This window comes from Pezoporus occidentalis, unplaced genomic scaffold, assembly GCF_034315485.1.
Source record: "Pezoporus occidentalis ecotype Australia unplaced genomic scaffold, CSIRO_AGI_Poc_V1 ctg184, whole genome shotgun sequence".
Classification (NCBI taxonomy): domain Eukaryota; kingdom Metazoa; phylum Chordata; class Aves; order Psittaciformes; family Psittacidae; genus Pezoporus; species Pezoporus occidentalis.
The window spans coordinates 1209463-1237442 of record NW_026913683.1 but is presented as its reverse complement, the minus strand read 5'-3'; the positions used below and the strand labels follow the sequence as shown (position 1 = coordinate 1237442).

The window sequence follows — 27980 nt, the reverse complement described above, 5'->3', positions numbered from 1 at the left end:
CCACACCTCACAGCACACCAAAGCTCGGAACTCTGAAATCAAGTAACAGATTTATTGACAAGTTACAGTATTTAGAAGCCAGACATACTCATGGCTTCTGCTCTTAAGTCACACATATCTAATTATTCCAAAATATTAGATACAGCTGTCTTCAGCACTTGTAATGGAAATATGCTATCGTTTTCCTTTGTGTCCACAGCCTGATATAAATGTCAGTTATTCTGCTGCTGGAAAACATTAACATATGTCAGTTTGTATAGCACACGTATGCAGTTGGATGCAGTTGTGTTTCTGTGCACACTGCAGAAGTGCAGTATGACTGACAGTAATAGGATTTTTTTTTCCAATCTAAGTCTTGCATGGAGTTAGAGCTACCATAAAACAACTGTTTCTTGAACAGTAGGTTACGCTGCTAAAATCACTTTTAATTCTTAATACAAAGTAGGTGCACAGTAGCTGTAATAAAAATCTGTGTACTAAAAAAACCAAGAGCAAAACCAGGGAGAGACTTTTCTTAAAAAAAAGGATGAGAAATTATTCATATGCTTGAGCAAAAAAAAATTATTATTTTTTTTAAAATACTTGGGATCCTTTCCCTCACTGTATTAATTTTTTATATAGATATATAAATGCTATTCCTGCAGTTTTAACAGGGCAGCATAACGGCTATTGGATACTACAGTTTGTCTTCAACCTTTGCAAAATACTGCAGAAGACACACTGTTTATCAGATTCTGCCTTCAGTACACAGGAATCTGAATGACACTACAGTAACTATTTAAACATCATAGAAGGGTACCTGAGGCTTATTATAAACCTGTGTTAGGCAACCAATACTAAAACTTTAGGATCTTTAGCTACTCTAAACCCCAACTTGGATGTTCAGTTAGGATTCTTTATATAGTAGATTCAAAAACATCACTCTTTCATTTAAAAGGTTTTAGGAGTTGATAATTTTTTTCATCTTGACTTGCACAGGTATCCAGTGCTTCCATAACATTTTTACTTGAGGCTGGCACTTCTGAATTAAACTGGAAAGGTTAAATTCAGAAGGCAAAAATCTACTCTTGACAAAGTTACTACCACCATAAGGCAAAAGTACAGAACCACTTGCTTATTGGAAATCCCATTATCTCATCTCCTAATCTGGGAGAACACTGGGTATCTTGAGGTTTTTAAGATTTGGTAAATTTGTACAAAATCATTATTTATTCCACTCAGTATTTCCTCAGCTTTAACATTCTGACATCAGAATGATGTGAGAAACAAGCCACCTGATCTGAAGTGTAAACAACTTGAACAAGTTCTTGGTGTTAGAAAGGAGTGGAGTATTAAAAACTGAGATATGATAGAAGAAATTCTACTTTTATGAAATCAGGAGATGCCTGACTGTGAAAGGGAATCAGTATTTTATCATATTAAATTATGGAAAAAATACAACATGAAAAATACTCCTCATTCATGTTGTTTTTTTCCCACTGTGGCACCAGTCACTAAAGCTGCTGTTATAACGCCTCTATATAACATGACAGTGACACATCATTTTACTATTTGTTTTGCTCAAAATGGAAATTAAAAAAATGCTCTAAATCCAGAACATCTTGTTTTGTTCTATTGCATTTTGGTTGGAATGCTCCCTAAATATTACTTGCTACCATTTCTTTCAGAACAGACACAAGTAGAACCACACCTCCCAACTTTACAAAAGAGAATAACATAATTCTCTGAGAGCCCTGAATACTTCCAATTTCAGTGGTGAAGTCAGAGGAGGTGTTCCCACTCACCCCTAGCTGCCTGTACTCTTTGCCTACATGCTCAGGTTAATGGCTCTCAACTGCAACTGATCTCTTAGGAATAAAGCGGTAATACAGATATTCATCCCGAAATTCAAATTCATTCGTAATATGCTGGATGACGCCTCCTTTCATCAGTCTGTCTCCATACACCACAGCTTCACCACGGTCAGAGGCAAGGCCAACTTGCATGAGCCAGTTCACCAGGTCACAGCCAAAGAAGATGCCAGTGGAGATCTTTGCACCACACCTGTATGTCAAAGGAATGATTCACCCACATGTTCTGTAAACCTGGTATCACCACTGCGCGTTGGGGAAAGGCAAGGAAAAATAGCAGGAAACAAGGAAAGACATCATGACAGTTAAGAGCATGTTAGAAAAAGAGTTTGCAAGTTTTCTACATTAGGGACATGCCAATGTTCACTATCTTTTCCTACAGACACTTCAGTAGGAAGCAAAACAAATCTACAGCTATTTAAGGCTTGTGCAAAGAAACTTCAGTGAACATAAGTAGCAATTTTCCTCAAAGCACACACAATGTAATTCTATTTCTTCCACTCACTTCCCATCTACTCATTAGCATGATCATTTCTGCAACAAAATATCTGAGTGCAGCCCTCAGCAACAGGGACTCTATCTGCACTCCAATTCTATTTTACTCTACAGTTTTAAACAGACATTAACTGCTCATATATATTGTAAACAAAAACTATTTAAGATGCAGATCCAGTTGAATATTTACCACACAAGCAGTACTAATAAATAAAGCCTTTACAGCAAGACTAATTTTCATTTACATATTTGTAAGACAATGCCACTAACCACCTACCTAGTTGCAGTAAAAATACCATTCAGAAATCTACCTGCAGCAATGAATGTTGCTAGTTATCTAAAATCTGCTTTATGGAACCCAAGTGCAGGGTTTCTGAAGATGATTAACAGCTACACAAGACAGCAAATCCCAAATTTCTTTCCCTAATTTTTTAAGTCAAAAGCAGTAGAAACAGAGAGCAACTGTTAACCTCTAATAGCAGAGAAGCAAAAATACATAAAAATCCATGATTACAATGTCTCAGTATGGTATGTTTAAATCAAAGAGGATAGGATTGAGTTAGATTATTATTTTAAATGAAAAGATTATGCTTTCTTTTGACTCACAAGGAGAAATAAGACATGAAACTAGTTCTGTACAAACATAATATTAAACAAGGAAGCAACAAATGTTAGACTTTGATGTATTCTCAGGTGGATATATGATTAATAAAAACCACAAAACACAACCAAATGAACAGCCCAAAGCTCAAGAAACCACAATAGCAGCAGAGGCACAGGAAACACAGCTGTGAAACCTGCTCTATTTCAAAACTAACATTTTCTGATACTTCTTTTCTGTCTGGCACAAAGAAGCAAGTCCTTGAACTGCCATACTCCGTTTTTCCTAAATGGACAACTTTATTTCTTATGGAACATTACTAAGTTCTAAGGGGACTGAGCAAAATCATAATACTGTAAAAAACAGTTACGGAACTTGGTTTTGGACTGACTATTAAAAGACCACCCCATTACACCAAACTAGTCTACTTAAAAGCTCACATGGTAAGAAGTCAGTGTCCTATCAGAAGAATTCTTCATGTCTCCACACAATAGTATCTAAAGTCAGGCAGAATCTTTTTCTTGCTCCTGCTGCTTCTGTCTGCATTTCTCTTCTTGTCTACCTACGCATATCTGAATTCATAATCCTTGATTTGGGTATCCTAATTTGCCTCTGAAAGCTCTGCTGATCTCACAAATTGAGGTTTAGGCCTCACAAGAGGAATGAGCAAAAGAAATTGTATGAACTCAAAAGTTGTAAAGGTCCTAAACCCACAATAATGTCACGTATTGAGTGGCCTCCAAGTACACACTGGCATAAATTGCAACTGTTTTGCCTCCTGTAAAAGCTATTTATTAGTAAACACTCCGTCACTTATATACTGACACATTTTTAATCTCAAAGCAAAACATATGAAAGGTCTCTGGTTCGACAAAACTCGAACACATACACTCTATTACAGGCATTATCATATATATTTTTTCAGAAAGATTTTCTTGCCAGGTAAATGCAAAAACTTGGGCAATACCTTAATAATATAAAACTTTTTATAATTTATACAAAACATATATAGGATGATGTGATAAATTGCACCTCAATGTTTCAGGGTGAGACTAAAAACATATTATTGCTGAATTCTTAATCCTCACCAGGAGGTCTGAATAAATATACAACAGGTATTGGCCACAGACATTAAACTGCATTTAATTATTTCCAGAAGGTGAGCTATGACCTTTGTAACAGGTTATATGGGCAAGGAGGAACCTTACCTTCTGCCTTTGACAATACTTTTGACACAGTGATCTCTATGATAATGAACAAACTGTTGACAGGTCATCCTAATTTCCTCAGGTACACAGGAATCTGTGTGCCCTGCTGCCTCTCTTCCTCCCCAGAAGAACTCAAGTCTTAAAAAAAGACAGAGAGAAAGAAAATAAATGAAAACCAGTAAATCAAACAGAGGCATTTTAAAGAAAATTGCAAAGAATAGAACAGAACCCATAGGAAGCTTATCACGACCATTTCATTGGGTTTGTGCCTGATACTTTATATACAATCTTACTAATATACTTGTATGGTCTTTGAACACTGGGAGGTTTTATTCTAGGCTCAGGCAGAAGGAAAGAGAGTAACTGGGAGGCAGCTTTAGTTGCTGTATTCACATCACAGCCAGCCAGCTCTGAGTTAAAGATGGCTTTGTACAATGCGTGTATCCACAGTGAGAGTGTCCATCCACACAAAATACTTGTATGAGATTATGAATATGCTACTTTAAACCAGTGATGATAGATGTGAATGCTAAACCAGATTCCAAGTTTTAATTTATCAACTGAGGTTATTTCTGAAGATCCATCATCTCACTGATCCAATCACATCCTTCACCATCATTTGCCAAAGATTTTGTCTTTAGGGAGTTTGTGGGATTTTTGTCTCAGGGGGTATCATTAGGATAGGAGTAAAAACTCATGCACAGTGAACAGCAATTAGCTCTCTGCAACTGGAATAGAAAAGAAATTTGGAAGATCAAACAAATAGTAAATGCAATGCAATGGAACTGAACACTCAATGCCCCTTAAACGTTATTATCATTAATAATTGAGTTTATAGGTGTAAATGTAAAGATTTATTTACCTTCGCTTGAATGGTAGAATGATTAAATGCTTATCTAAGCCGAAAATACCAAAGCAAATGAAGCCCTGGAGGAAAGAAATACAGAAAAAGAAACATTAAACAAAATCTTTAGTTTCTAAAGAACAGTAATAAAATGTTAAAAAACTCATTGCCAAAACACACATCAAAAGTATCCCTCTTCTCCAGATATCATTCAAAATGCATTTTATTTCTGGTTTGATTTTTCATTTGGGGCTTAAAAATACAGATTAATATATAACAGCACATCAAAGAAACTCTTCCTATTATTATATAGCCAGTTATTTAAATCTGCCTTTGTTAATGTCAAGACAAGAACTGACTTGCTGTCACTTGAATGCTAGAATACTCTCCAGTTAATTCATTTTTCTGTGCTGCTTTTGTAGCAAAACTCCTACCATTAATTGATACTGCGGTGCATCTTGCAGGCACACCTGTCCATGGATCTGTAAAACATTCTTCTACCAGGTGCATTAACATTGCCTTTCTTTCACCTTCACATGCAACAAAGCTACCTTGGGGAGGTTTGCACTGAAATAGGCTATGGGTAGCTGGAACAGTTAACCATCTAACTGTCAGTTATCAGATAATGGTGCTGTAACTGAAGCTGAAGAGATAACAACTTAAAGCTTTAAAGCAAAAGCACCCATATAGCTATCTTGCATCTATTTATTTAGTTATACTGGTGTAACTCCATGGAAGCAACACCGCTGAAGCTTTCTGGTACAAGTAAGGCTAAAATTCTACTCAAGTTTCTATGTGCATTTGTCATCCCATTGCCATTTGTACCTTTGAAAGTGTTCATGCACATAAAAGACATGCATTATGATAAGAGAGCTATCAAAGCAAAAGAAAAAGCTTGAGGAAACAAAGGCAAAACAACATAAGGAGCTGGTGACTTCAGTGTTGTTTGAGGACTTCAATTTACAGTGCTTGTAAGCAGCATCTGCTGCAACACCCACTAACCAAGTCATTTTCAGGACAAGCATTGATAAGTACCTGACCAAAATTAAACACAGCACAGAAGAACTGCAATTCCACATACAGCCTTCCAGGCTCTTGGTTGAACAGCCACCACAAACAACTGGAAAGATTCTGTTAAGAAAAACAAACAAACAAAACAAAAACCACAAACCTAATCTGACTGTTACAAACCAAAAGTACTTTCTTACTCTTCACATGTTAATAGATTCCTGCACAATTTTCACTGTCCTTACTTAACAAATGATTCAGATAACAATGATTAAGAGGGAATAAGCACCTTAAAACATCATTTCAGTTCAGATTAATAGCTCTGGGTGAGAGCTTGGCTGTTTTTAAGCAAAATGATGGAAAACGTACTGGTGTAGAGGTCCTATCCCTCACATGTTTACGTAAGAAACTTGCCTTAAGCACACTTAGGTACTCAACCTAACACAGACAATATTAGCCCAGACAGCTTTGCAGTATTTGTCTTTAGGCCTGTTTAGCCAGTGCTTTCTACGTATTTTCTGCATAGCTAAGATTGCAGTAAGATGAAGCACATACCACTTCAGCTATTTTAAATGCCTGACAGAAGGAAAAAGCCCCTGAAGTTAACCCCTTTGGTTGTAAAGGCTAATTCTTTAATGTAACTGGTCTCATTTCATAGTATCTGTGTAATCATCCAGATGCAACTAAAACAGAGGCTAACATTTGGGACACCTTTTAAATATAGAAGCTGTAAAAAAAAATTCCATATTACAATGGAATATGTGATAAAGGAAATTTGAGAGAGGGAAAACCTCCCATTTTGTAATTTAGCAGAACCTGAAATGCAACAGCAGTAGCTATTAAATTACATAGTTGTGCAACATTATCCTGCTTCGAGGTATTACATATATGTGCCATAGTATTTTTCATTTCAAATAAAAATAATTCCCCCTATTTGCCATCTACAAGAAGCTCACCTTTGAGCATAATATTCAAACAGTTCTTTCTCATTTTAGTCGCAGTTCAAAATTCAAATTCTATCCCTATGCTTTACATTCTGGTATTTCACACTTTTACACAGAAGCAGCCACCTTCACAGCTGGGATCTAGTCAGTAATGATGCTTGGCAGCACCAACTTAGCTACACTGCCACCAAACCACCACTAAAAGCAACAAAACCGCAGTTTTTCATTTCAAATAAAGTTTGACATTATTCTTCATTACTAAAGCATCACAGAGAAATCCAAGTTCCAAATATAAGCACAATCAGATGGAACAATTGGTGTATAGTCTCCTTCAGAAGTAGAATTTACTTGATATTTTTAATTTATTATTGTCTAGGGAAAAAGACTAGCTCTTGAGAAAAATGGGAAGAGGAGTGGTAGCGATGATTTCATTACTAAATGACATTTCACTACTAAATCTCTTTTTTTTTCCCTTGAGGCTTCTCCAGTGTGGCTTCCTCACTAACATCATCAATCTTAACTTGCTTTCAATTTATGATGTGGCACAGAAAAACTAATTTTATGATATTCCTCTTCCAGTAAAGGACCAAAATAAAGCCTCTAATTTATTTAATGAATAGTTACATGATGAATTGGAAGATTTTTACTGGACTGTCTACATGGCTTCCTAAAAATCATTCCACCTCAATGAGTTAAACAATGTGGGGAGAAAAAAAAACCCTAAGATATTTACAGCAAACAGGCCAACAATAAGAAGTAGGCACAGCAGCACATGTCTGGCCAGCTGTTTGTCTCCAGTCTGTAGAAGCTGTTCTTCCTGCGCCAATACACAGGTTCGAGCACTGCAATGACTCATGCACTGATCAGCTGAAAAACAAATCAGTATTTTTCATTAGGCTTCTAACATGTTAATGTAACTTGCCAAGTTAAATTACCTTGTAAGCATCTGCAGTGAAGTCACACACACACAATATCAGCTTTGACAATAACCTATTCAGACATCTATTCTCAAATGAAACAGTACTTCATATGTGCTCTAAAATGAAGAAGCTTTCTGCATCACAACTCTTCTTTCAGAAGTTTAATGGAAAGTTACATCATGGTAAACATTTGAAAACACTACTAGAAATGAATTTAGAATTAATTTCTGGACTATTTCAAATATACTGTCAGCTCGAATTTTTACTCTCTATCTCAGCGTTGTTGAGCTCTAGACTAGTTCTGTAGCTGTATTTTTAACATGGTATACCAGAACACTCAAAAAGAGCCAAACATACTGAGAATGGATGCTTGGCTTCCAGCCACAGAGATCTAAGGAATTGTGTCTTCCTCTAGATGGCAGTGAAAAACCTCCTGGCAAGGACATACGTAAGAATTTCAACAAGATAACCTGTAATAGTAGTCCAGTGGGATAGTGGAAGGATTTTTAATTATTGCAGCCAAAGTTACACAAGTGTGTTCATTAAAATTAGCTTTTACTGATGTATGGTTCTGAAGTGTTCACTCAGTATGTCCAAAAAATTTCCACTCAACCACAAGATGTTTTATACCTTATCTTTTAGGATAAGAAAATTAAAGTGGCCTTCTTCTATCACTGAAAGACATTCTTGTGATGCTTGTCTGAATTACCTAATAGATAAAATAGTTGGCAAGAGGCGGAAAGCTAGCATTTTGTGAGAGGAGACACAACTAAGTATGTTTCAGTGTGAACTATTTAGATTTGTTCAGTGTCAAGTTTTATCCAAGCAAAGCATAAGGATATGACCTTCCTTGTAAAGATGTAACAAAAAAAAAAAAGGAAAATATATAAGAGAAACACCGCACTGCAGCTAGCTTTGGTTACTGAAAGTGATGTACGATGAGAATGGGCTGAGCATGCAGTTTTCCACCAGGTGCCGAACAGTTGCTTTAACTCAATATTTTCTATTCCAGTGTCTCCTAAGGCCCCCATAGTCAGCTTTCTCCATTCTTCTCCCCTAGACATGAATAGCACAGCAGCATGGACATTTGATTCAAGTTGCAATAATTACTTGCTCCTCTAGACCTCATTCAGGTTTTTTGTTCACTTGGTGCATGATTACAACAAAGGCTTCAAGGCTTTTTCAGAAGACACAAGATATGAATATGAGGATGTAAAAAAAGTGTGTTTAAGTTGAAAACTTCAGGCAAAGTAGGGTTATATATTCAATGTCCTAGAATCCAAACAAGGCAATGATAGAGAGGTAAAGTCTGAATGCTCAGAAGGATGTGTTAAAGTAGCTTAGTAGTAAAAAAATTATCAACCCAAACCAACTGTACGCCTTGAGCAGTGAAAGATTACTAATAACTATCAGGCAGAAGAGCACAAGCACCTAATCAGCCCTAATGCTTGAACTGAATATGAAATACAAGTTATCCAAATGGAGTTCAGAGAACAGCCCCAACAGTTTCTTTGTGAGAACAACACACATAAATGTTGTAGAAGAGTTATAGTATTAAACCAAGGAGACGCTACTTCTTTACCTGTCTCAATTGGAAGAACCTTGCTTTCGACAGCATTTGACACTGCTTTGCTTTCTTTAGCACAGGATAATTCACCATTTGTTGTTTGACAAGAACAGCAACCTATTAAGCATATATAGTAACAGGATAGTTAGCTTCCTTCACTACCATAATTTATTTTCCAAGTATAACAATATATTCTATATAGCTTTAACTATTATGCTCCAAAATAACCCACAGGAGAAAGCAGACTTAATTTTTCCAATTTGCTTAGAGGGTAAATGTGTTACACTACTAATACAGAGAATTATTTAACACAGCACTACCACCATGAAAGAAACATGAGTACTTTCAGCTAGAGGGAAATCATCACTGAAAGTGATCAAAAGGCTACAAACAAAAAAGGCTGATTAGAAACACACTGAGTAGCAATGCTGTTGGCATATAATTCATTCTCAGAGAGACAGTTTAGTGGGGAAACAATCTAAGACATCTTGTGGACTGCATTTATCACATCCTTATCAAGATACCACTACTTACATAAAAACCATACACATGCTTTCTTTCCTGTCCACTTCCCCTACCCTTACAGTGATAACCATCAAACTTTCCTTAAAAACATAAACATAAATCCTTAGGCTGTTGTATCTATTTATTTGTGTCCTAGTGGAACACTTGAAGGTCTAAAGAAACATCTTTCCCAGGCCAGAATCAAATTTGGAACATTAGTTTATTGTATTCTGAACCATGTATTCTTTTGCAAATCTATTTTTTCTACCTCTTGCTGCTGATGGCTGTGCAGAAGATCCTGGAGAAGGCTGTGTAGAAGAACCTGGAGAAGCCTGTGCAGAAGAACCTGGAGAAGGCTGAGGCACAGTGGCTGAAACTCGATTCCCCTCATTCCCTCCCACTTCAACCTCCTCCACCTGGCTACGTGGTGAATACGGGTTCAATACCTCATAGCTTGACTCTTGCCTATTTCTGTTCATGCACATTAGTGAGATACCTGACATCAATATACTGATGAACAGGACCACTGCTGTGGTAATTATCTGTTAAGAAAGCAAATAAAACACATTTTTATATATATCTATAAAATAAGTGCATATATCTAACTTCTGTATTTCAAAAACATACTAAGAAATGCATTCAAATAAGAGTTTTTTGTATTTACTGCTCTTACATCTTGTGGCACTGAAAGAGCCATCAGTACATAGCACTAATTTTCCTTGCCCGAGTAACTTTTTTTTTTTTTCTTAGTGGCACTCCTATTTCCATGCAATCCAAAAGCATCCCCTCATCATCATGTTTCCCTTCAAGATAGTGTTCCAGCTTAAGTTCTATTAAGATACCTGTTAGTTCCAAAGAGGAATGTCCTCTTGTCACCCTCTGGCACAGCGCCAATTTCCATGTTTTTGACAAGGGGGAGCATCATATTAATTAACCTTTCCTTCTAAATATCTACCACCAATACCCAGAGTCCACTCGAGACTACTTAATACTTGTGAAAGTGCCATATGAATAATCCTGAGAGACTCATAGCCTCTATTCAAAAGATGGAGGGGAAACATGGCAAATCTCTATACTAGTGCACTTTACATCCTCTGATATGAGGAACTATTTATTGGTAAAAACAGTAGTTCAGGCTCAGGAATTTCAATCCATGATTGTGCAGAGAAGTGCAAGCAGTTACTGCCACACAGGTAATGTAGATATTATCTATTACAGACCAAAGGCCATTAATTAGCTATTGGATACTAATAATTTTAGATAATTATCAAGTGAGACTACAAATTAGTCACCAGGAAAAGGACTCTGCAATTCGTTACCACTCCTAAGCCTTTCTTTGGGAAGCCTACTCCCTCTTTTTCTTAGTCATAGTTGCCTAAACATCAAGGTGCCTGTTCAAACAAGTCTTCCTAATGGTTCATTACAGAAATACATTTTTGTATCAATCTATAAGCATTCTATAATGATACTGTTATTACAGAAGCCTGTACTTCAACTGAAAGCTACTTACATGAGAAGCAAATAGAGAACACAATTTCTCAATAATGTATTGGACATGGCAGAAGTTTGAAGTGACAAGAACAGAACATATTCAATTCATACCTGATATTTTCCATAGAAAAAGGCAGAGTCAATACTACTGCTGTTATGTTCACCAACAATTAGTAAGATTCCCACCAGAAGTGTTGGGACTCTGAAAGAGCAAAATAGGACAAAGTAACATATTCAGCATGCTCCCACTAATTCTACAGGGAAACATCCAAATTAACTTACCCCCATCCAGCTATGATAATAAACCCAATGGGAATCTTTACTGTTTCTCTCTTCCTCAATAGAAACAAAGAGAAAGACAGAAAACCTACAAAAGAACCAGAAGAAATGCCTTGCTTATTATTAAAAAGGAAACTGATAAATACAGAGTCTAGAAACTCTATGATGTGACCTGCTCAATAACTAAGATATTTTTCTCAGACAGACCTTCAAATAGTCCAAAATTGCTTTTCTAGTTGCATTCTGAGAAAGTAAAATAGAAACACCTATTATCTTAAAAAAAAAAAAATCATATCAATAATATAACATTGAAGAAATGTCAGGACATTTTATATTAAACATCCACTTTGAAATGTTTAAAAAGGTTCACAAGTGTATAAAAGATATCATAAGAACATTTAAAATACAAGTAACTAACTTCTTAGAGTATCAACAGCAGTTCTTCTAGACTGGCACTCTTAAGCTGCCACCAAATTATGTTGTATTCACCTACAACATTTCTTTAAAAACTGACTAGTCCTTTCTAAAGTCATTGATAAATTTAACAAAAAATTGTATGTATATTTACATATATAACTATATATGTGAGTATCTTCTGGAACAGCCTATTCTATTCACAGCTCAGAATCTCAGCAACATTCTTCATGCTGAAGCAAAGCCAGTAGTTCTGTTAGTCAGTACTAATCATGAGCTACCCATTTCAGCTAAACACAAACACAAATTACTCCACAAAACCACCACAGACTTCTAGACTCAAGAATGGTATATAAAAAAAAAAGTTTCCTGAATACTCAAAGTCTCTTTTTTAATTATACATGTAAAGTTCTCTGAGCTTCTTGATGCAGCTTTAAATTCTGCCTATTTCAAGGAATTCTTTCGTTAATCACCTACATCTACAGAACACACATGCTTTTAAAAGCTCTGATTGCTGTGCAAAAGAAACGTGAAAGCTGCTTTGGTATTTCCTTTCATTCTGTATTTCCTACTTTTTTGAGGCACGAAGCTTTAAAATCCACCTAATGCTAAATAATTAAGATCTTAACTCTGCATTTATTTAAAAATTTCCAGTAAGATTTTAACTAGCTGAAGGGCAACTCACCACACTCACACTATTTAGAATTGCTTCTGCCTCCACAGAGGGCTTAGTTTTTGTTATAAGCTAGCAAGGCTGCTGTGTCTATCAAAGACAAGCAAGACCTGACCCAGATACAAGCTTCCACTAGCAGAGGCCATGCTTGATGCAGCCCAGCACCACTAATTTGGCACAGCTTACATGCATGCATATTTGTAGATTTACATGAAAGGAACAATTACTCTGAAGAATATAATAAAATTATTCCAGAACGTTAATGTTTTATTACAGTACCTATGTTCTGCCTAGAAAAATCATACCTGTCCACAGGTAGGTGCTATAAAGTGAGCTGTAGAGGAATATAAATACTAGGATCTGCACAGTGAGGTCTTTCTGTTTAACAATGAAATTCCATGCCACCATTCCAATGCAAGCAATAAACTGAAAAGAAAGGTAAGATGCCACCATTTAAATTGGGAAAGCACGAAAAAACCTGAACAACACGATTTGAAACTCCACCCCCAGATTGACTGGAGTGTGATTTTATGAACTGGATACTTCTCATAGCAGAAAGCACTGCAGCAGTAAATTCAGTGTTACGTTTATGTCGCCAACTACAGTACCCTATTTTCAGGAGGGTTTTCTTTTGATAGCAGTTATATAGCTCAAATAAACTGGGAATAAGGCAAACCAGAAAAAAACCCACATGGTCTCTATATATATTACAATAACTAAAATGTAAAGCTTTTGTTAAGTACAAACCGTTTATATGAAATAATTTGGATATGAATATATTTGTTCAGCCAGATATTTGTTCAGCCAAAAATTATAAAAGTTTTCACCCAATGACACTGACCATATGGCAGTTTTAGTACTGAAGGAATCTGAAGATAGGTTGAAATATTATGGAAACAGTAAGACAACAGTTCAATTTGTTTTTTTTAAGATGAAAGGTATCTTTACTGTTACAGACAAGAAATACCTGCAGCTCTCATTCACAACTGTTTTTCAATTAAATGACTCCATGATCAGACCTCAGAGACTTTACTACACATACATATATACACACACATATATATATATATATAATTTGTTTAAACTACTGAACACTTCAGAAAGCACTACCACACACATATATTACAACTACAGGCTGCACTCACTGAATTTAACAGCAGTTGTGCACTTGACTTCAAGGGAAGAAGGAACATGTACGCTCCAGTTTTTTCTCAGTTTAAATAATAATTAAAATTAATCCAGAGCTATCTGGTTTTGCCCTTCCCTAGCCACAAGCTACGCATTCCCACACCCCTTCCTTACATCAGCACTGGCACCTCTCACTCTGATCCTTCAGCAAGCTACTTCTAAACCAGCAGGGGGATAATTTTCCTATGTAGTTCCTTGAATCAGGTCACCATAGAGTCAAACACACGCTGCTGCTGCTCCTGTCATTGCTGACTTCAGATTGGCATAAATTGGTACAGAAGTGCACTCAACAGTATTAGGCAGTAAATAAAAATGTATCCCAGAAACCACTCTCCATTCTGATTGCTTATTGCTCTGTTTGAGAACCATACTTTCAACATCAGCTATCATTTTCTTCAAGAATGTATTTTAAGGCACAGAAATTGTTTAGACAAGTCACACACCAGACTCCCCTGCCCTCCACAGATGGCTACAAAGGTATCAAAGTAAGACATTTAAAAAACTAAAACTCTTTTAATTAAAAGAGACTTTAAAAAAAAAACAACAGCACTCTTCTTACCACTGACCTGAGCAACAAGTAGATTTGTTGTAATCATATGAGGAAGCTGTTTGTATTTCTTACTCAGAAGAACAACAATAAGAGACCACATCTGTAACATTCAAGAAAAAAAAATAATTTAAGACTAAAACAAGCCCCCCAAAAACAAGATAAGTATTCTGTCAGGCTGTGATGAAATTAAATATACAACAAATCTTCAAAAGTTTCTTAGCAACAGGATGGCTGTAGTTAGCTCTACACCATCTGCTGTCAGTCCCTATGCCTAAGCAACTAGCCAGACGAAGCAATGCATCTTGGTGTTCTCATGGTGGTGAAGTATTTCCAGAAAGCACCAAGAACCTGCCTGAAGTGTGTAAAAGCCTGGTCATTCCTCAGGACATAAGTGACCACAGAGAAGCCTGGCAATTTAGAACTTAAAATTCCTCACTCTCCTCTGAATCTCCTAAGAGGACCCATGACAGCAGCAGGTAGTGCTCACTTGTGGCTTCCCTTGAGGCACAGTTCCAAGACTTCAGTGAGACAACAACTTGAGAAAATTCCAACTCCCTCCAACACAGATGTTTTTATTTAAAAAAAGCAAACAAAATAAACACACTATCTGTAGTGCCTATAAACTGAAAGACAATTCACATCAGATTTCTGGATTATCATCCCCCTTTTAAAGCAAAGTATTTCTGAAATAGAAGTCAATAAAGTGAAATTAAAACTTCTAAGTTAAACATTTTCGTTAATACTTTATTGAATAAATATCCAGTGATGTTTCTGGAGCTGAAATTTGTATACAGTCTCCATTACTGTGATATCCAAGCACCTCACATGGCCTGATGTAATTATCCCCTGTGGTGAAAGCTAGTACTGTTCTTCTCCCACACCCTGTTATTTAAAAAAAAACAAACCCAAAACATAAAGGACAAACTCCTAAGCTCTGCACTGGTGCTCCTATTCACCTACCCACCTTCTTTTACAGTGCAGCTTTCCAGCTGACCCATTGCTAAATTGAAAAGGTTTTTAACTCCTTCCTCATCCTTCTGCAACAGGATATGATGAGGATATGAGTCTCATGACTCGATATACTGCTTATGTACTAATGCTACCCTGCCATGACAGCGTGCTTCTGTATCTCACTTCATCAACACCTACCAGAGAAATGAGGCTGACGATACTTATGTCAAAGCTAACATTTTGGAGTGCAGATGCCAGTGGGTTGGGGTCCATAGATGGTATGGTCAACAGCCATGCAGAAACATACATAATAGGTGCAGACACAAAAGTGCTTATTACCATGCCTGAGGTAATCTGAAAAGAGCCAAAGAGAAATAAAAACAGAGTTATTCTCATCTCAAGCTAAATGACTTGCTTTCAGGAATACAATTACTGCCAAAATTAAACCTTTGAATTAAACATACACAGAACTTTAACAAATCAATGATTTAGAATTTGAGCCAGAAAGTATCCATTTTATACATACAGTTAAACTAAACATTTTAAGAAGCCCCTGAAATGTTAGGAATAGAGAGCTCCATACTGCAAATTCTTACAGAGCTTTTTCATGCATGTCAAATATTCTCATGACTACAGCCTAGAGGTGGATTTACAATGTCACGATTCACTTTCAGATGCAGAATTTACATTGCAAATAAATAAGAAAACATGTAGTTATGCAAATACTAATGTGCACCAATTAATGAGAATAAGCCATATATTTACATTTAAGTGATTTCTATTTTGGCTTCTCATTGTCTTTGTTTTCTAGAATTTGCACAGTATGGAAGTATAAGTTGTTACTCATATTCAAGATCTCATTTTTAAAGAGAATTTATGAGTGTGCTGGGTGCAAAATTCTATCTTGTAAAGTTTACTTTTAGCCTTTTTTTCTTTTTTTCCGTTTTTCTTACCCCCCTCCAAAACAAAACAAACCCACCACAACAAAAACCCAACTAAACAAACCAAAAATAGATAACATTAAAACCAGTGAAAGTCAACAAGAATGTTTCAATGTCACTTCAACTGGTAGAAAGAAAACAGTTATAAAATTTGTATTTTAAGTTGAAAAGAAAATTGATACCCTCTACTATTAAAAAGTAAAATGTATTTGTATTGCAAGATTTAACTGAAAGGTACCACAACAGAATCAATCCAAGCATAAATTCTATCATAAGTTTTCAGCATTAAGCTAACACTGTTCTTAATGAAGTCAGTAACATAGTAACTTTTTCTTTTCCTACAAAAACAGTAGCTCCAAGATAAGGAAACAAAACAAGGCAAAACAAAAGAAAGACAAGTTCTTTAAAGTTATCCTAGTTCTCCCTAATAGAAACATGAGTAAGTGTGAAGACTTATTCATGTATGCGTACTATCAAGACACTTGAGACATCAAGAAAGAGTACTATGCTTAATAAATATAGATTATATTTCAGATTATTAAAGATCAAGGGAGTACAATTAAATCTAAGGAATCTATATTACAGAAAAGCAAATTCATCAAGCCTACTTATTTAAGTATCTCATTAACAAAGTTAAACTCAAAGCTAGTAAAACGTTTGGGAAAATCTAACTACATACAATTCCTACTTCCATATTAAATTGACTTGCAAATATCGCGACACCAGGTGCAGCTGGAAAAACTCCATAAAGAAATGCATAGTTTGATAAACTGGTGTGGTTGACTACGCTGTCACTCTTGTCCAAGAGTTCCACCATTTCTCTACAGAGAAATGGCATCATAAGTCTGAAAAGAGATGGGAAAAAGTAAATAAAAAAATAATTACTCAAGTCATAGCAATAGACTTTTTATTCAGAAAATGAAACAAAACAAAATTTAAGGCTTGTTTGAATAGTATTTATGAAAAGCAAAATACTGATGTGGCTTTGAATGATTGCCTTCAGTTACAACGTTTACCAGCTGATTAAAAGTTTTATGTCACAGGTTACACCAAAACAAAACAAAAAAACCCATCACAGTAAAAATGACAACAAACTCTGGGTTATAAGCACATTCTCCGATTGTGCAGACACGTTGTTTGTATAAAACTCAGATCTGGAAGGGCAAAATATTAAAAAAAACCTCCTTTTTCAACTGTTAAAGTAATAGTAGTTATAAGCAATCAGCAGCTTTGAAACTCACACCACCTCTCTGCAAGCTGTCAAATAACAAGGGCAAAGCTTTGGCCAGCAACAAAACTCTACATCAATGCTATTTTGTTTTGCTCTAGCAATACCCCAGATCTCACATAAGGCTTACACAGTGAGTTTACAGCTAATTACATAAACTCACCAGTAAAGCAAAGTGGCAATATTAAAAAACTTTTTTTCATGTTCTTACAAAATTTGCCATTGAGCTGGTTTACAAACAAGGTCTTTGAGTTTGCTACTTAGCTGTACTGATATTCAAATGCACTTTCAAATTTTACAGTAGAAACTTAACCACCGGACAATCGTTCTGTTATGTTAATTGTAGCTCTGTAGCAAATAAAATATTTAGCTCACCAGTAACTGAGATATAGTCAAGGGAAGATAATGATGGTATAAGTTCTAAATATAAGTTCTCATTTATTCATGCTTAAAAGCCAGATAGTTCGAGTGTAATGTGACTGTTTTTAAGCTGCCTCAATATAGCCGCTTCAAAGATTTACAGACAAAACAAAGAAATAATTTAGAGATATATTGTGTAATCCAAAGAAAATACAAACATTAACCAAATAACACTTAAACTCACCCTTGTCTAACTATTTACCTAGTAAATTTTAAATCAAGCTAGTTAAATTTAAGCTAGTAAAACTCCAAACACCCAATTGGTGACAGATGGTCTGCAGGCAGTCCATGAAGCCACAGCACCCCTGATGATTTTTCTCTGCAGAGCCTGACAACTGGTTTGTGGTCTGCTAAATTTCCTTTAAAAGTTAATAGCTGTATACCATCAAAGAATTTGGAGAGCACCCACCCAAATAACTGGAAGTGAAACATACTATCACTATAGCAATTTTGAAAGAAAAGCCATTTGACCACTATATTCAGAGCTTAAACATCTAGAGAACAAAATTACAAAAGTACATAACTTAGACTTACAGTTTAGCTGTGATGAGAAGGATCAGTGCAACAAACATACCCTTTGTCAGTTTTTTTGTTTGTCCCACCATAGTTAATCCAAGGTAAAAAAGTGCAGAGCCAGAAAATGAACTGCCCAGTCCATCAAGGAAGTTTTCAAGGTATTCGGGAATTTTCTGGCCAAGAATAAAGTTTGAGGCAATTCCTATGAAGACCATGAACACAATTGGATTCTGCAAAACTCGAAGGAGTGCTAGGCCCACTATTTTGATTTTGCTGTGTGACACAGTGCGATTATTCCTCCACTTCTGGATTTCACAGAGGATAAACCCCAGAGGGTTTAGCATCATAAGAGATATTGGAGCCACTAGGTAAATGTACTGGAGATATTCTGGGTAAGTGGTTTGATATAAAGCTTCAACTAGAAGACAGGAAATTAAAAGTGATGAGTGATAACATTTCTGTACAAAAAACCAAACATTTAATTTGAAATGAAACTTTGGTGCCTAAAAAGAAAAAAAAAAATCACTATTCTTCACAATTAACTGCATTTATAATGAATATTAAGATGAAGTGAGAGAATTACACCCAGTTACCATTAGGCCACTGGTCATCTTATAAACACATTAAAGACCAAATATTAACTATCCAACTATTTAATGATTCTACAAATATTCAACATGTACAGAAAAAAAGAAATAAAATAACAAAGCCATGCACCCTTTGAGTCATCCCAAATGCTGAAAAAAATAAAATAATAAAAATAGGAGTTTTGATGTTTTTCTCTTTTTCTGAATTGCTTTTCCTCCCCAGAAACATGAGAGTTGTGTAAAATTAAATGCACCTTTGCAGGACACAAGTTGCTTCTTATCTTAGAGGAGTCTCACAACTCTGGAATTTAATCAGTACTCAGTGGGTAAGTCAAGTGTGATCTTTCTGCATTGATTCACTACCAAATGAAAAACAGATTCTCACATAATTATTAGTTCATCCTCTGGGACTACCTGGGACAAGAGTAATCCCTGTCATTCTGATCCCTCAAGCAACTTTAAATCATGAGCATTTGTTTTCATTGTTACTGCATACTTCTGAGTCAAATTCCTCCTATTTCAAGTTTGTACTAACAGCACTTCAAAATACCATGAAAAGACTCTGGAAAGATATACAAGATGCTATTCCAGGGTGAATCAAAAAAAACCCTAACAATGTTTTTAAAGGAGGATTCCACCTTTTACCTGCCGTATAATGTTACTACTTCCAATAATTTTCAGAAATATGCAAAGTGTTGCTTCCCATTTTAGTTTTTCCTACCCTAGTTTGACAAACATTCTTCCCCAGGCAGAAGTATCTAAATATGCAGATGCAATTCTACCTGTACTACAAAGAATATTTCTTTTAAGAAAAGGGAAGTACTACTGAATAAACACAGCTACTAAACCTTTCTGTGGCTAACTTGGCACCCAAAGTACTAAATAAAGTGTAACACCACTAAGCAGCCAACTGATGCAGGTATTTTCATTTCCCTGTATACTAAACCGGTTTGTTTTTGGGTTTTTTTTTAAGTTTTCTCTCATGACTATGTTTTTCAAAGTCCAAAATTATACCTTCATATCGTTTAAGCATCTGGAATGACAAAATCTACTAAGTGCTAAATCAGCACTTAACTATAAACAGTCTCCTCCTTAGATTGAATAAACTTGACATTCTCAATCGGTTGATTTCCAGTATATAAGAAAAGACACTGAAGGTGTTTTTCCTCTTACATGATTAAAGTATGTATATGACAGCTACCTAAAATCCTGAACTGATGAGCAGGACTATGACATTTGTGGTTAGTTACTGCATTTAACAAGCCAGTTTTAAACACTACATATATTCTGCTAAATAAACCCACATTAAATATGCTGGACACTTTTTTTACCTAAGTAAATTTTTTTTCTAAAACCTTAAAGTAACATTTTTATGCTGCTTTATATAGAATGCCCATTTCAATCAAATGCAACTCAATGTAAGTCACATGTAAATAATGCCCAAGTGAAAAACTGAATAAATCATTACTTTTTTTTGGCAGAGTTTAACTGTATACTAACACAATATTTAAAGCCTGCAATTACTTTAACTGACTGATCTATGAAGTCACAATGCATTTTCCAGGGTAGGAGAAGTGGAACCAATGCAAATTACTGAGTCAGTGGGAATCATTAAGAGAGTAAAAATTACCCACAACTATCTCAGATGAAAAAATCTTTTTATTTTAATGAAGTTGCTTGTTACTGATTGCAACAAAAACAATAAATAAGATAATCTAACACTTGAAAAATACTTTCTTCCCATCCCTCCTACTCAAAATTACATATAAATCACACACTAGTTGTTCATGCTTAATACAATTAGCACCATTAAAGTCATGGTAGCTGAATCATCATCCACACAACACTTCTGCTGCACCTGTGCTTTAACAGTGCAGCACATGAAAGTTGCTCTGTCAGAGTTGTTATCATCTCACCCAGTAATAAAAAAACCCAAACAGACAAAGCTTTCTATCACAGTAATTCTATCTGCATGGGGGTGGGCTGCTAGCAAATTTCTGTGACAGATGGTTTTCACCCCAACATCACTTTGGAGAGTAGAACTGTTTTAACAATGATTAGAGAAAAAAGGAGTGGTGGTCTTTGAAAATTTAACCTGCATTTTAACTTTCCTATATGAAAATCTTTGTTAAGCAGCAAAAAAGATAGCATAAAAGTTATTAGAAAAATTATGTGGTATGAAAACTTGGGATGTTATTTAAGAGTTCAAACTGCCTTTTTAAATAGTGTTAGCATAATACACAGATTTGCCAATACTGATTGCTTTCCTTTACAAATTTCAACTTCAAACGTTTTTAAAAAACATTTCCACTAAAAGATCAGGTTTTGCTCAAAGCACTACCTATCACCATACATAAAAGGAATAAGCAAGGCATTCTTTGTTGCCAGTCCTGCAACCTTTTCAGAGAAGCCACTAACAGTAAGAGGTTTGCACAGGTGACAGCACAAACCAAACACTGGTTGAAAGTTTGGGGATGGGAGAAGAGAAGGAACAGGAAAGGAAATAAGCAACTTGAGAAATAAATAACCCTTAAGCCCTACAGTGTTCGTGTTAAGTATTACTGTAAAGCTCTTAATTAACTAAATGTTGTGAATTTGGCTACACTGTACACAGAAAAAAATATGAATCATATCTTATAAATCATGAAATACTTGAAGAAAAATGTAGCCTGACAAGAAAGTCATTCAAACTAGGAAGAATGCTTTAACTAGAAGGATACAATCTAAGTAAGAAAAAGTCTGCAATTGCATTTGTCCAGATCTTATGCATATCCAGCAGATTTGAAGAGATTACGAAAGACTGAAGATTCTCCTGAGCATGCTGCCCTGGAATAGGGAGAAAGAAACTGCCACCTGCTCAAGTAATCCAAAATATGGAGCTATTTGTTGTTATGTATAATCAGGAACTGCACGTTAAAGATTCCCTTTTGTAACTGTTTTTCAATTCTATGATCAAGTATCTCGCTTTTTACTTTGCTAGAACAAACTTGATTTCTTTTTTTGTTCTTATTCACCAGCCACATGGGAAGCCTGGGAAGAGGCAGCACTGAAAGCTACATTGGCACAACAGAGCCTCCCAAGGCTGGTAAAAAGCTCTTCAATTCAGACAAATAGCAGGTGGGAGAAGCTTGCTATAACCCTGGATCTCCTATAACTCCGGATCTCTTATAACTCCAGTATCACAATATACATGGCTAAAATCATGTTAACATACCATTAAGAAAACCTATAAAAAGGAAATAAATAACACTGCTTGGAATTCAGAATACAGGCTTACATGAATACACAGCTATACAAGTTACACTCCTTTCTGTGTTCCGGGCTTTTTTTGTTTTTCAGCTCCAGTGGAACAGTGGCTAGTTCCGTATGCCGAGAATGGCACCACAGATGCATAAAATTCTGACCTGGGACCCACTGCAAGTTAGCATAAATCACGCAGCAATTTTGCTTTTAAAAGACTGACTTCTTCCAAGTCTATATCCTAAAGCATGTCTACTGGCCATAACAGAAGAAAGATTAAGGGATAAAACATGACTGGCTGCATAAGTTACGTTAAGCTCACAAAAATCAAAAGTTTCTTTTGAACAGATTTAACGTCTGTCACACACTCCACAACCAGTAAACACCAGCATTATGGTTAGATATTTCCTGTGAGCTAAACTAAGCGTTAATGCCAACCACTAGAAAAACCCCACGCTACGGCTATTTCAGAGGCCAGAGGTACAGGCTCATACTCTGCAAAGCAAGGAATTTTGGTCTTGAGGGAAACTCTGGAAATTACCCATAAGGAGAACTGCCTGCAGCAAGTGCAAGGTAATTGATACCAATTTTGAAATTATATTCAAAATAACATTTTATTTTACTTTTTAATCTAATTTACTTTAGATGACAAGACAACAGTAGTTGGATTGTTTTAAATTCTGCATGATTTATATCAACTGAGAGTTTTCTTCCCTTACTAAAAAGTACATGGTCTGAAACCAAGAAATGTGACTTCAAGAAATGGCTTTGACAGCCCATAACTTCAGTTGTCCGTTTCAAATTATGGAAAAATAAGAGTGAACATGTCTAGGACACTGACAAATAATTTTAAAGAAGAAAGCATACTTACCTATTGGATATCCCAGTGCAAAGTCATTGCTTTGTGTAGCAAAAATAGGGAACAAACCTGCTTTGCTAAATCGATTCTCAGGACTGGCTACCAACAATGTTAAAACACAGACTAAGAAAAACACAGCAGCTTTGGCAATTAAAATACTGTACAGGAAGGACCAATGCACATTGGAAAAGTTAAGTACCACCATGTTTTTGAACAATAGAGCTGGGAGTGCAAAACGGGACACAAAATTTCCCAGTCCTTTGGCCTGAGTTGATGTGATGATGTTGGCTCTCCCAGCTATGTAGCCACAAAGAATTATTCCAAAGCATTCTAACAGGGCTGGGAAAAGCCTACTTATTGACATAGAAGGAGTATCGCCAGTGGCATTGAGTCCGATTTGTCCAGGCAAAGAAATAGACATATTAGCTATAGTTGAGAGGTTCTCTGCATCAAAGTCTGAATAGCTATCCATTTCCTTTGGCCACCTCTTCCAAAAAAAGAGTATGAAATGATCTCATCTGTAAAAGAAACAAAAGTTTATATTAACTTCCAAAACTGTGTTTCTGAATATTTACAGTATTAGGAATATTTACAGTATTAGGCTTGCTGACAGAACAGTTTACACTTACAAGTGCATTACAAATAAATAACGAGGCAAAGACACAACTCTGAGAAAGATGAATACTGAAAACTGACTCCATACACATGTGATCTTCACACATCTCATAACTCCAAACAATTCAACAAGACAACTGATAGATGCTAAAAATCCCCAATGAAATTTGAGGGTAACACTGAAATATTAAAACTAAACATAGACTGGATACTCAAAAAGAAAATCTGTTGGAAATAAGGGAAATAACAAGGACTTTTTAATTTTTTATTTTAGGATCTAAAAACCATTTTGAATAAATTACGATCCTTCAGAACTTCCCAGTCATTGTTTGAGAAAACAGTAATTGCTAATTCTTATTGCATACTCTTTGCTTTTCTGGACTGCCGTTAGTTAGTTAGCCTTATTAACTTGCTAACACAAAAGCACAAGACTCTCTACATATTCAGCAGCATCTTGTAACCTTTCTTACCCACTCAGCTTACTGTTAACTCTGAACGACAATTCCCTCATACTCTTTGCTTTCAATGATCAAATTTATAGTTTTCTAGCTCCTTTTGTTTGACCCAGAATATCTTATCTCAGGTCCTCGTTAAACCGTGTCCTACTTGGTCCTTTTTCTTTCATAATAAAAATACACTTTAAACTCCCAATATTAAAATCCTACCCTTGATCTCTGTTTAACTATTGCTGTTCACCTCTGCGCCCAGCTTTACATGTTGTCAGGAGGCTTCCTTCACCTCCATCTTTAGATCCTGTTTAAATCCAGGTTTTACCCTTGAAATAACACTTATCAGAGTGCTAAGAGGCCAAAATCTTAAACTCTCAACATTGGTGTTCCATCTTTATCCTTTGTGACAGTCATACACCTTTATCATAATAATTCTCACACTGGCATTTTGCCTGTCCCGTATCTTCCATAACTACAGCAGCTCTTAACTGTCCTCCCATCTCTACTTACAACATTTACACAGGAGGGTCCCTCTAAATTTCTGTGGGGGCTGATAGGGCTCCTTGTTCCTTTTTTGCCTCCCTAATCCTTTGCTACACAAGCCCATACTTTTAAACCAAAGCTGTGCCTAAATTAAACACCTCTCTTCCCTTAGTATTAAAATTATTATTCCTCCTCATAAAACCACTACAAAATATAGAAGTACCCTTGTTCCCATTTTATAACTCAGGACTTAAAAAATATGGAGAAGACTGACTCTTGAATTGTATCAGTCAGTAGCACATGCTAAATCCTGCATCTTCCTCACTACATCAAAATTGACATGGAGATACACCCACACATCCTACATCTTCTGTGAAATGCCACAGGTACTCCTGCAGCCTTCCTTCAGGCTATCTTCACCTTGAACTTCATTACAAGGGACCCGATAAAGTCAGTCAAACTCAATTTTTGGTGAACCACATGAGTTTCAAAGAGAGAAACTGCATTACAGTAAAAGCTGCTCAGAGGCCTTTGAGCGTGAATCAACTCTTCAGCTCCAGAGATGCGTGCATCCCAAAACATTCACATTTAACACAGAGTATCTGTTGCAGAGCAGTGGGTATTTTCCAGAAATGAAAGCTCTTGCACAGTGTGCTGCTTAACATAGAAAATACATCTCTCATCCCCTTTTGCTCTATAGGACACATGCATTTACATAACTATTGTCAGATTATGTAACAACTAACTGCAGATTTAACACACAACCTCATCACACCTGGGGCTTCACTCAAACTAGCATCACATTTGAGCAAAATGCCCTCAATTCACAGTTCTTAATGAAATAAAAAATATTCATCTGATGCAAAACCAAACCCTTATATATTCTACACAGAAACTCACCTGTTCTTACAACAAATGTAAGAAATTAGCTAGTCAAATGACACTAAAGTAAGGAAATATAATACAATTCCAAAGGAAAGCGCTTAGCTGTGACTCCATAGGACACACGATTTCTGGTTACCCCTTCAGGGATTGAGGATTGAGATTCGAATCCTTGAAAACTCAGCCATAGATGCATTGTTGGGAACTGCAGGCCAATAAAGACAAAGCTTTTAGTCAACAGCAGATAAGCCAGTGTTATTCCTGTGTCAAGCATAGCTCCTTGCAGCAGACTGTCAACTTGCAGTTGTAAAGAAGGATAGCACAGCCAGCATGAGAGGAAGCCTGGTATGAAGATCAACAATAGACAGAGAGCAAGGAAAAAGTGCAGTTTACTATTCCCTTGAAACAAACTGGAGCACTGATATTTGCCCACTTCTCTTGTAGGCTGTCAATATTTGTAAAGTGTTAAAATTCACCAGACCAGAAACTCCAGCAGCTGTAAGTTAAGCAACATCAGGTTCCTCTCCAAGCACCAAAATAGAGAAGTCATCTCCTTTTCCAGCAGGAAAATTCCTTTTGTCTTCTTTTTTTAATGAAAGTCAAAGACAGCATGAGAGAATAGAAGAGATAACCTCAACGTACATCTTCTCTCTGGTCTCTCACTCTCAAGTTTTCAGCTGATAATCACTTCCAGGATAATTATGGTCACACTAGCAAGGCTGTGCACATTGTTCATAAATTATATCCCACAACGTGACCTCGTTTTCTACTCTAATGCAATGTAGAAACATCCCCAGCATGACACATTATTTTATTCAGAAGGCTGAAAGTGGAATGGGGCAGGAAGAGTTCACATTCTGGCAGCCCTAGCACCTTATCCTCAGCGTAGATGAGTATGTCCCATATGCATTTTCATGTAAGAGTTTATACAATAAGTCAAAGAAGAAGCAACTCTGGAGAGTTACAAAGATAAAATTATGTGGGAAGAAGTAATTAACATAGTTCCTATTCTTGCAAGTTAACCACAATTTTTACTTTTCTCTTTACTGGTCTAAGAAAGCAAATAGAGGACAAGATCATACCAACAATTATCCCAAGAAGTGGTAGCTTGAAATTCAGACAATATCACAAGAAATATCAGACTTCAGTGTTTCTGAACAGTTGTATTTCAAGACCACATTTCCTTTTTCACTTTGGTTTTCTATGCTGCCATTACAGACAGCACCTGGGCAGCAGAGAAGTGCAGGAAGCTGCGTTCATAGGAAGCCCGGTGAAGCTGAGGCCTCTCCTGAGTACATGGCTGGCAGAGCTTGCAATAGCAACACTTAAAGCTGCACCAGAATTTGCCAGTGCAGGTGTTCAGACAAAACCAAGGGAAGCAACAGTTGCCAACAACACAAAATACCAAGCTAAAAAAAAATACAAATATAAAACATACCTTTCAATTAGGCTCATCTTAGGGCTTGCCAACACATAAATACATACTTGTGGAGCAAACAGCAAAACGTTTTCCAACAGACAGATTATACTTTATTGTCAACACCCCTTCAAAAGCTCCTCACTTACCCCACTTGCCAAATAGGGATGAAACATCGTTTGACTTAGACCAAGAAAGCCACAACAAAACCAACACCTAATACCTGCCCCTTTCCTGCCCATCACTGCCCTCCTTTCCATGGTCACCCCGGCAAAAAGCACACAGCATTTTCACTCAGAAACATCCCAGAGATAACAAATAACAGCACAGCTCTGTGTGACAGCTGTCTCGTTAGAAAATAAAGCCAGAAGTCGGGGGAAGGAGCGGGTAGCTTACCTACTTAGCTTTTGGAAGGCGCCTCGGCACAAGGGTACGTATAGAGGATTTGTACCCTACCAAGGTGAGCGCCTCTCCAAGGCCGAGCCCGCCGGTACCGCGGCCCAGGAGGGGAGGGCCGGCCCGGCCTAGCCTGCCCCGCCCCGCCAACCGGCACTCACAGCCGGTGGGGCCGGCCACCGAACGTCTGCTGCTCTCCGCCTCCCGCCGCTCTTCGCGTGCTCCGGAGGCCAGGCGCTGGCCGGCACAGAGCACGGCCCGTGGGTGGGCTGCGGGCGGGCAGGGGCACAGGCACAGGGCTGCGCGGCGTCCGCGGCCAACGGAGAGGAGTCAGCCGCAAGATGGCGGCGGCGCGCGGCAAGGCCCCTCCGCTGCCGGGGGAAGCCCTCAACGGCCCGGGTGCGGCGTGACCCTGCTGCGTCCTTTACCCCGAGGGCTGCTCCGGCTCTCGGGAGCTGCC

At 36.9% G+C, this 27980-nt stretch overlaps 1 protein-coding gene across 3 annotated transcripts; it reads right to left on the bottom strand.

The window, feature by feature from the left end:
• Positions 1-38: 38 nt before the first annotated feature.
• Positions 39-27670, bottom strand: GPR155 (G protein-coupled receptor 155). Of its 3 annotated transcripts, none has more exons than XM_062615860.1 (16): positions 27525-27667; positions 23291-23796; positions 18611-19010; positions 17108-17273; positions 15686-15841; positions 14553-14636; positions 13104-13224; positions 11715-11799; positions 11544-11634; positions 10210-10483; positions 9453-9554; positions 7684-7817; positions 6034-6129; positions 5017-5081; positions 4155-4292; positions 39-2043 (listed from the first exon to the last, which is right to left on the bottom strand). In XM_062615860.1, the coding sequence occupies exons 2-16, from the start codon at positions 23748-23750 to the stop codon at positions 1821-1823; spliced, it is 2595 nt and encodes an 864-aa protein (XP_062471844.1). In that variant the 5' UTR covers positions 23751-23796; positions 27525-27667; the 3' UTR covers positions 39-1820. The 3 variants fall into 3 exon arrangements, with proteins under 3 accessions (XP_062471844.1, XP_062471843.1, XP_062471845.1); XM_062615859.1 differs by having other exon boundaries at positions 27521-27666; XM_062615861.1 differs by having other exon boundaries at positions 1901-2096; positions 27521-27670.
• Positions 27671-27980: the final 310 nt, after the last annotated feature.

Bases quoted from the DNA above. Each gene is read 5' to 3' on its own strand.
- GPR155 (XM_062615860.1), bottom strand. From the start codon at position 23,750: ATGGATAGCTATTCAGACTTTGATGCAGAGAACCTCTCAACTATAGCT. The intron at 11,800-13,103 runs GTATGATTTTTC...GTTCTTTTGTAG, and splicing joins TAGCACCTACCTGTGGACAG to GTTTTCTGTCTTTCTCTTTG. The intron at 7,818-9,452 runs GTAAAGAAGTAG...TTTGTTTTTCAG, and splicing joins GGTTCTTCCAATTGAGACAG to CTGATCAGTGCATGAGTCAT.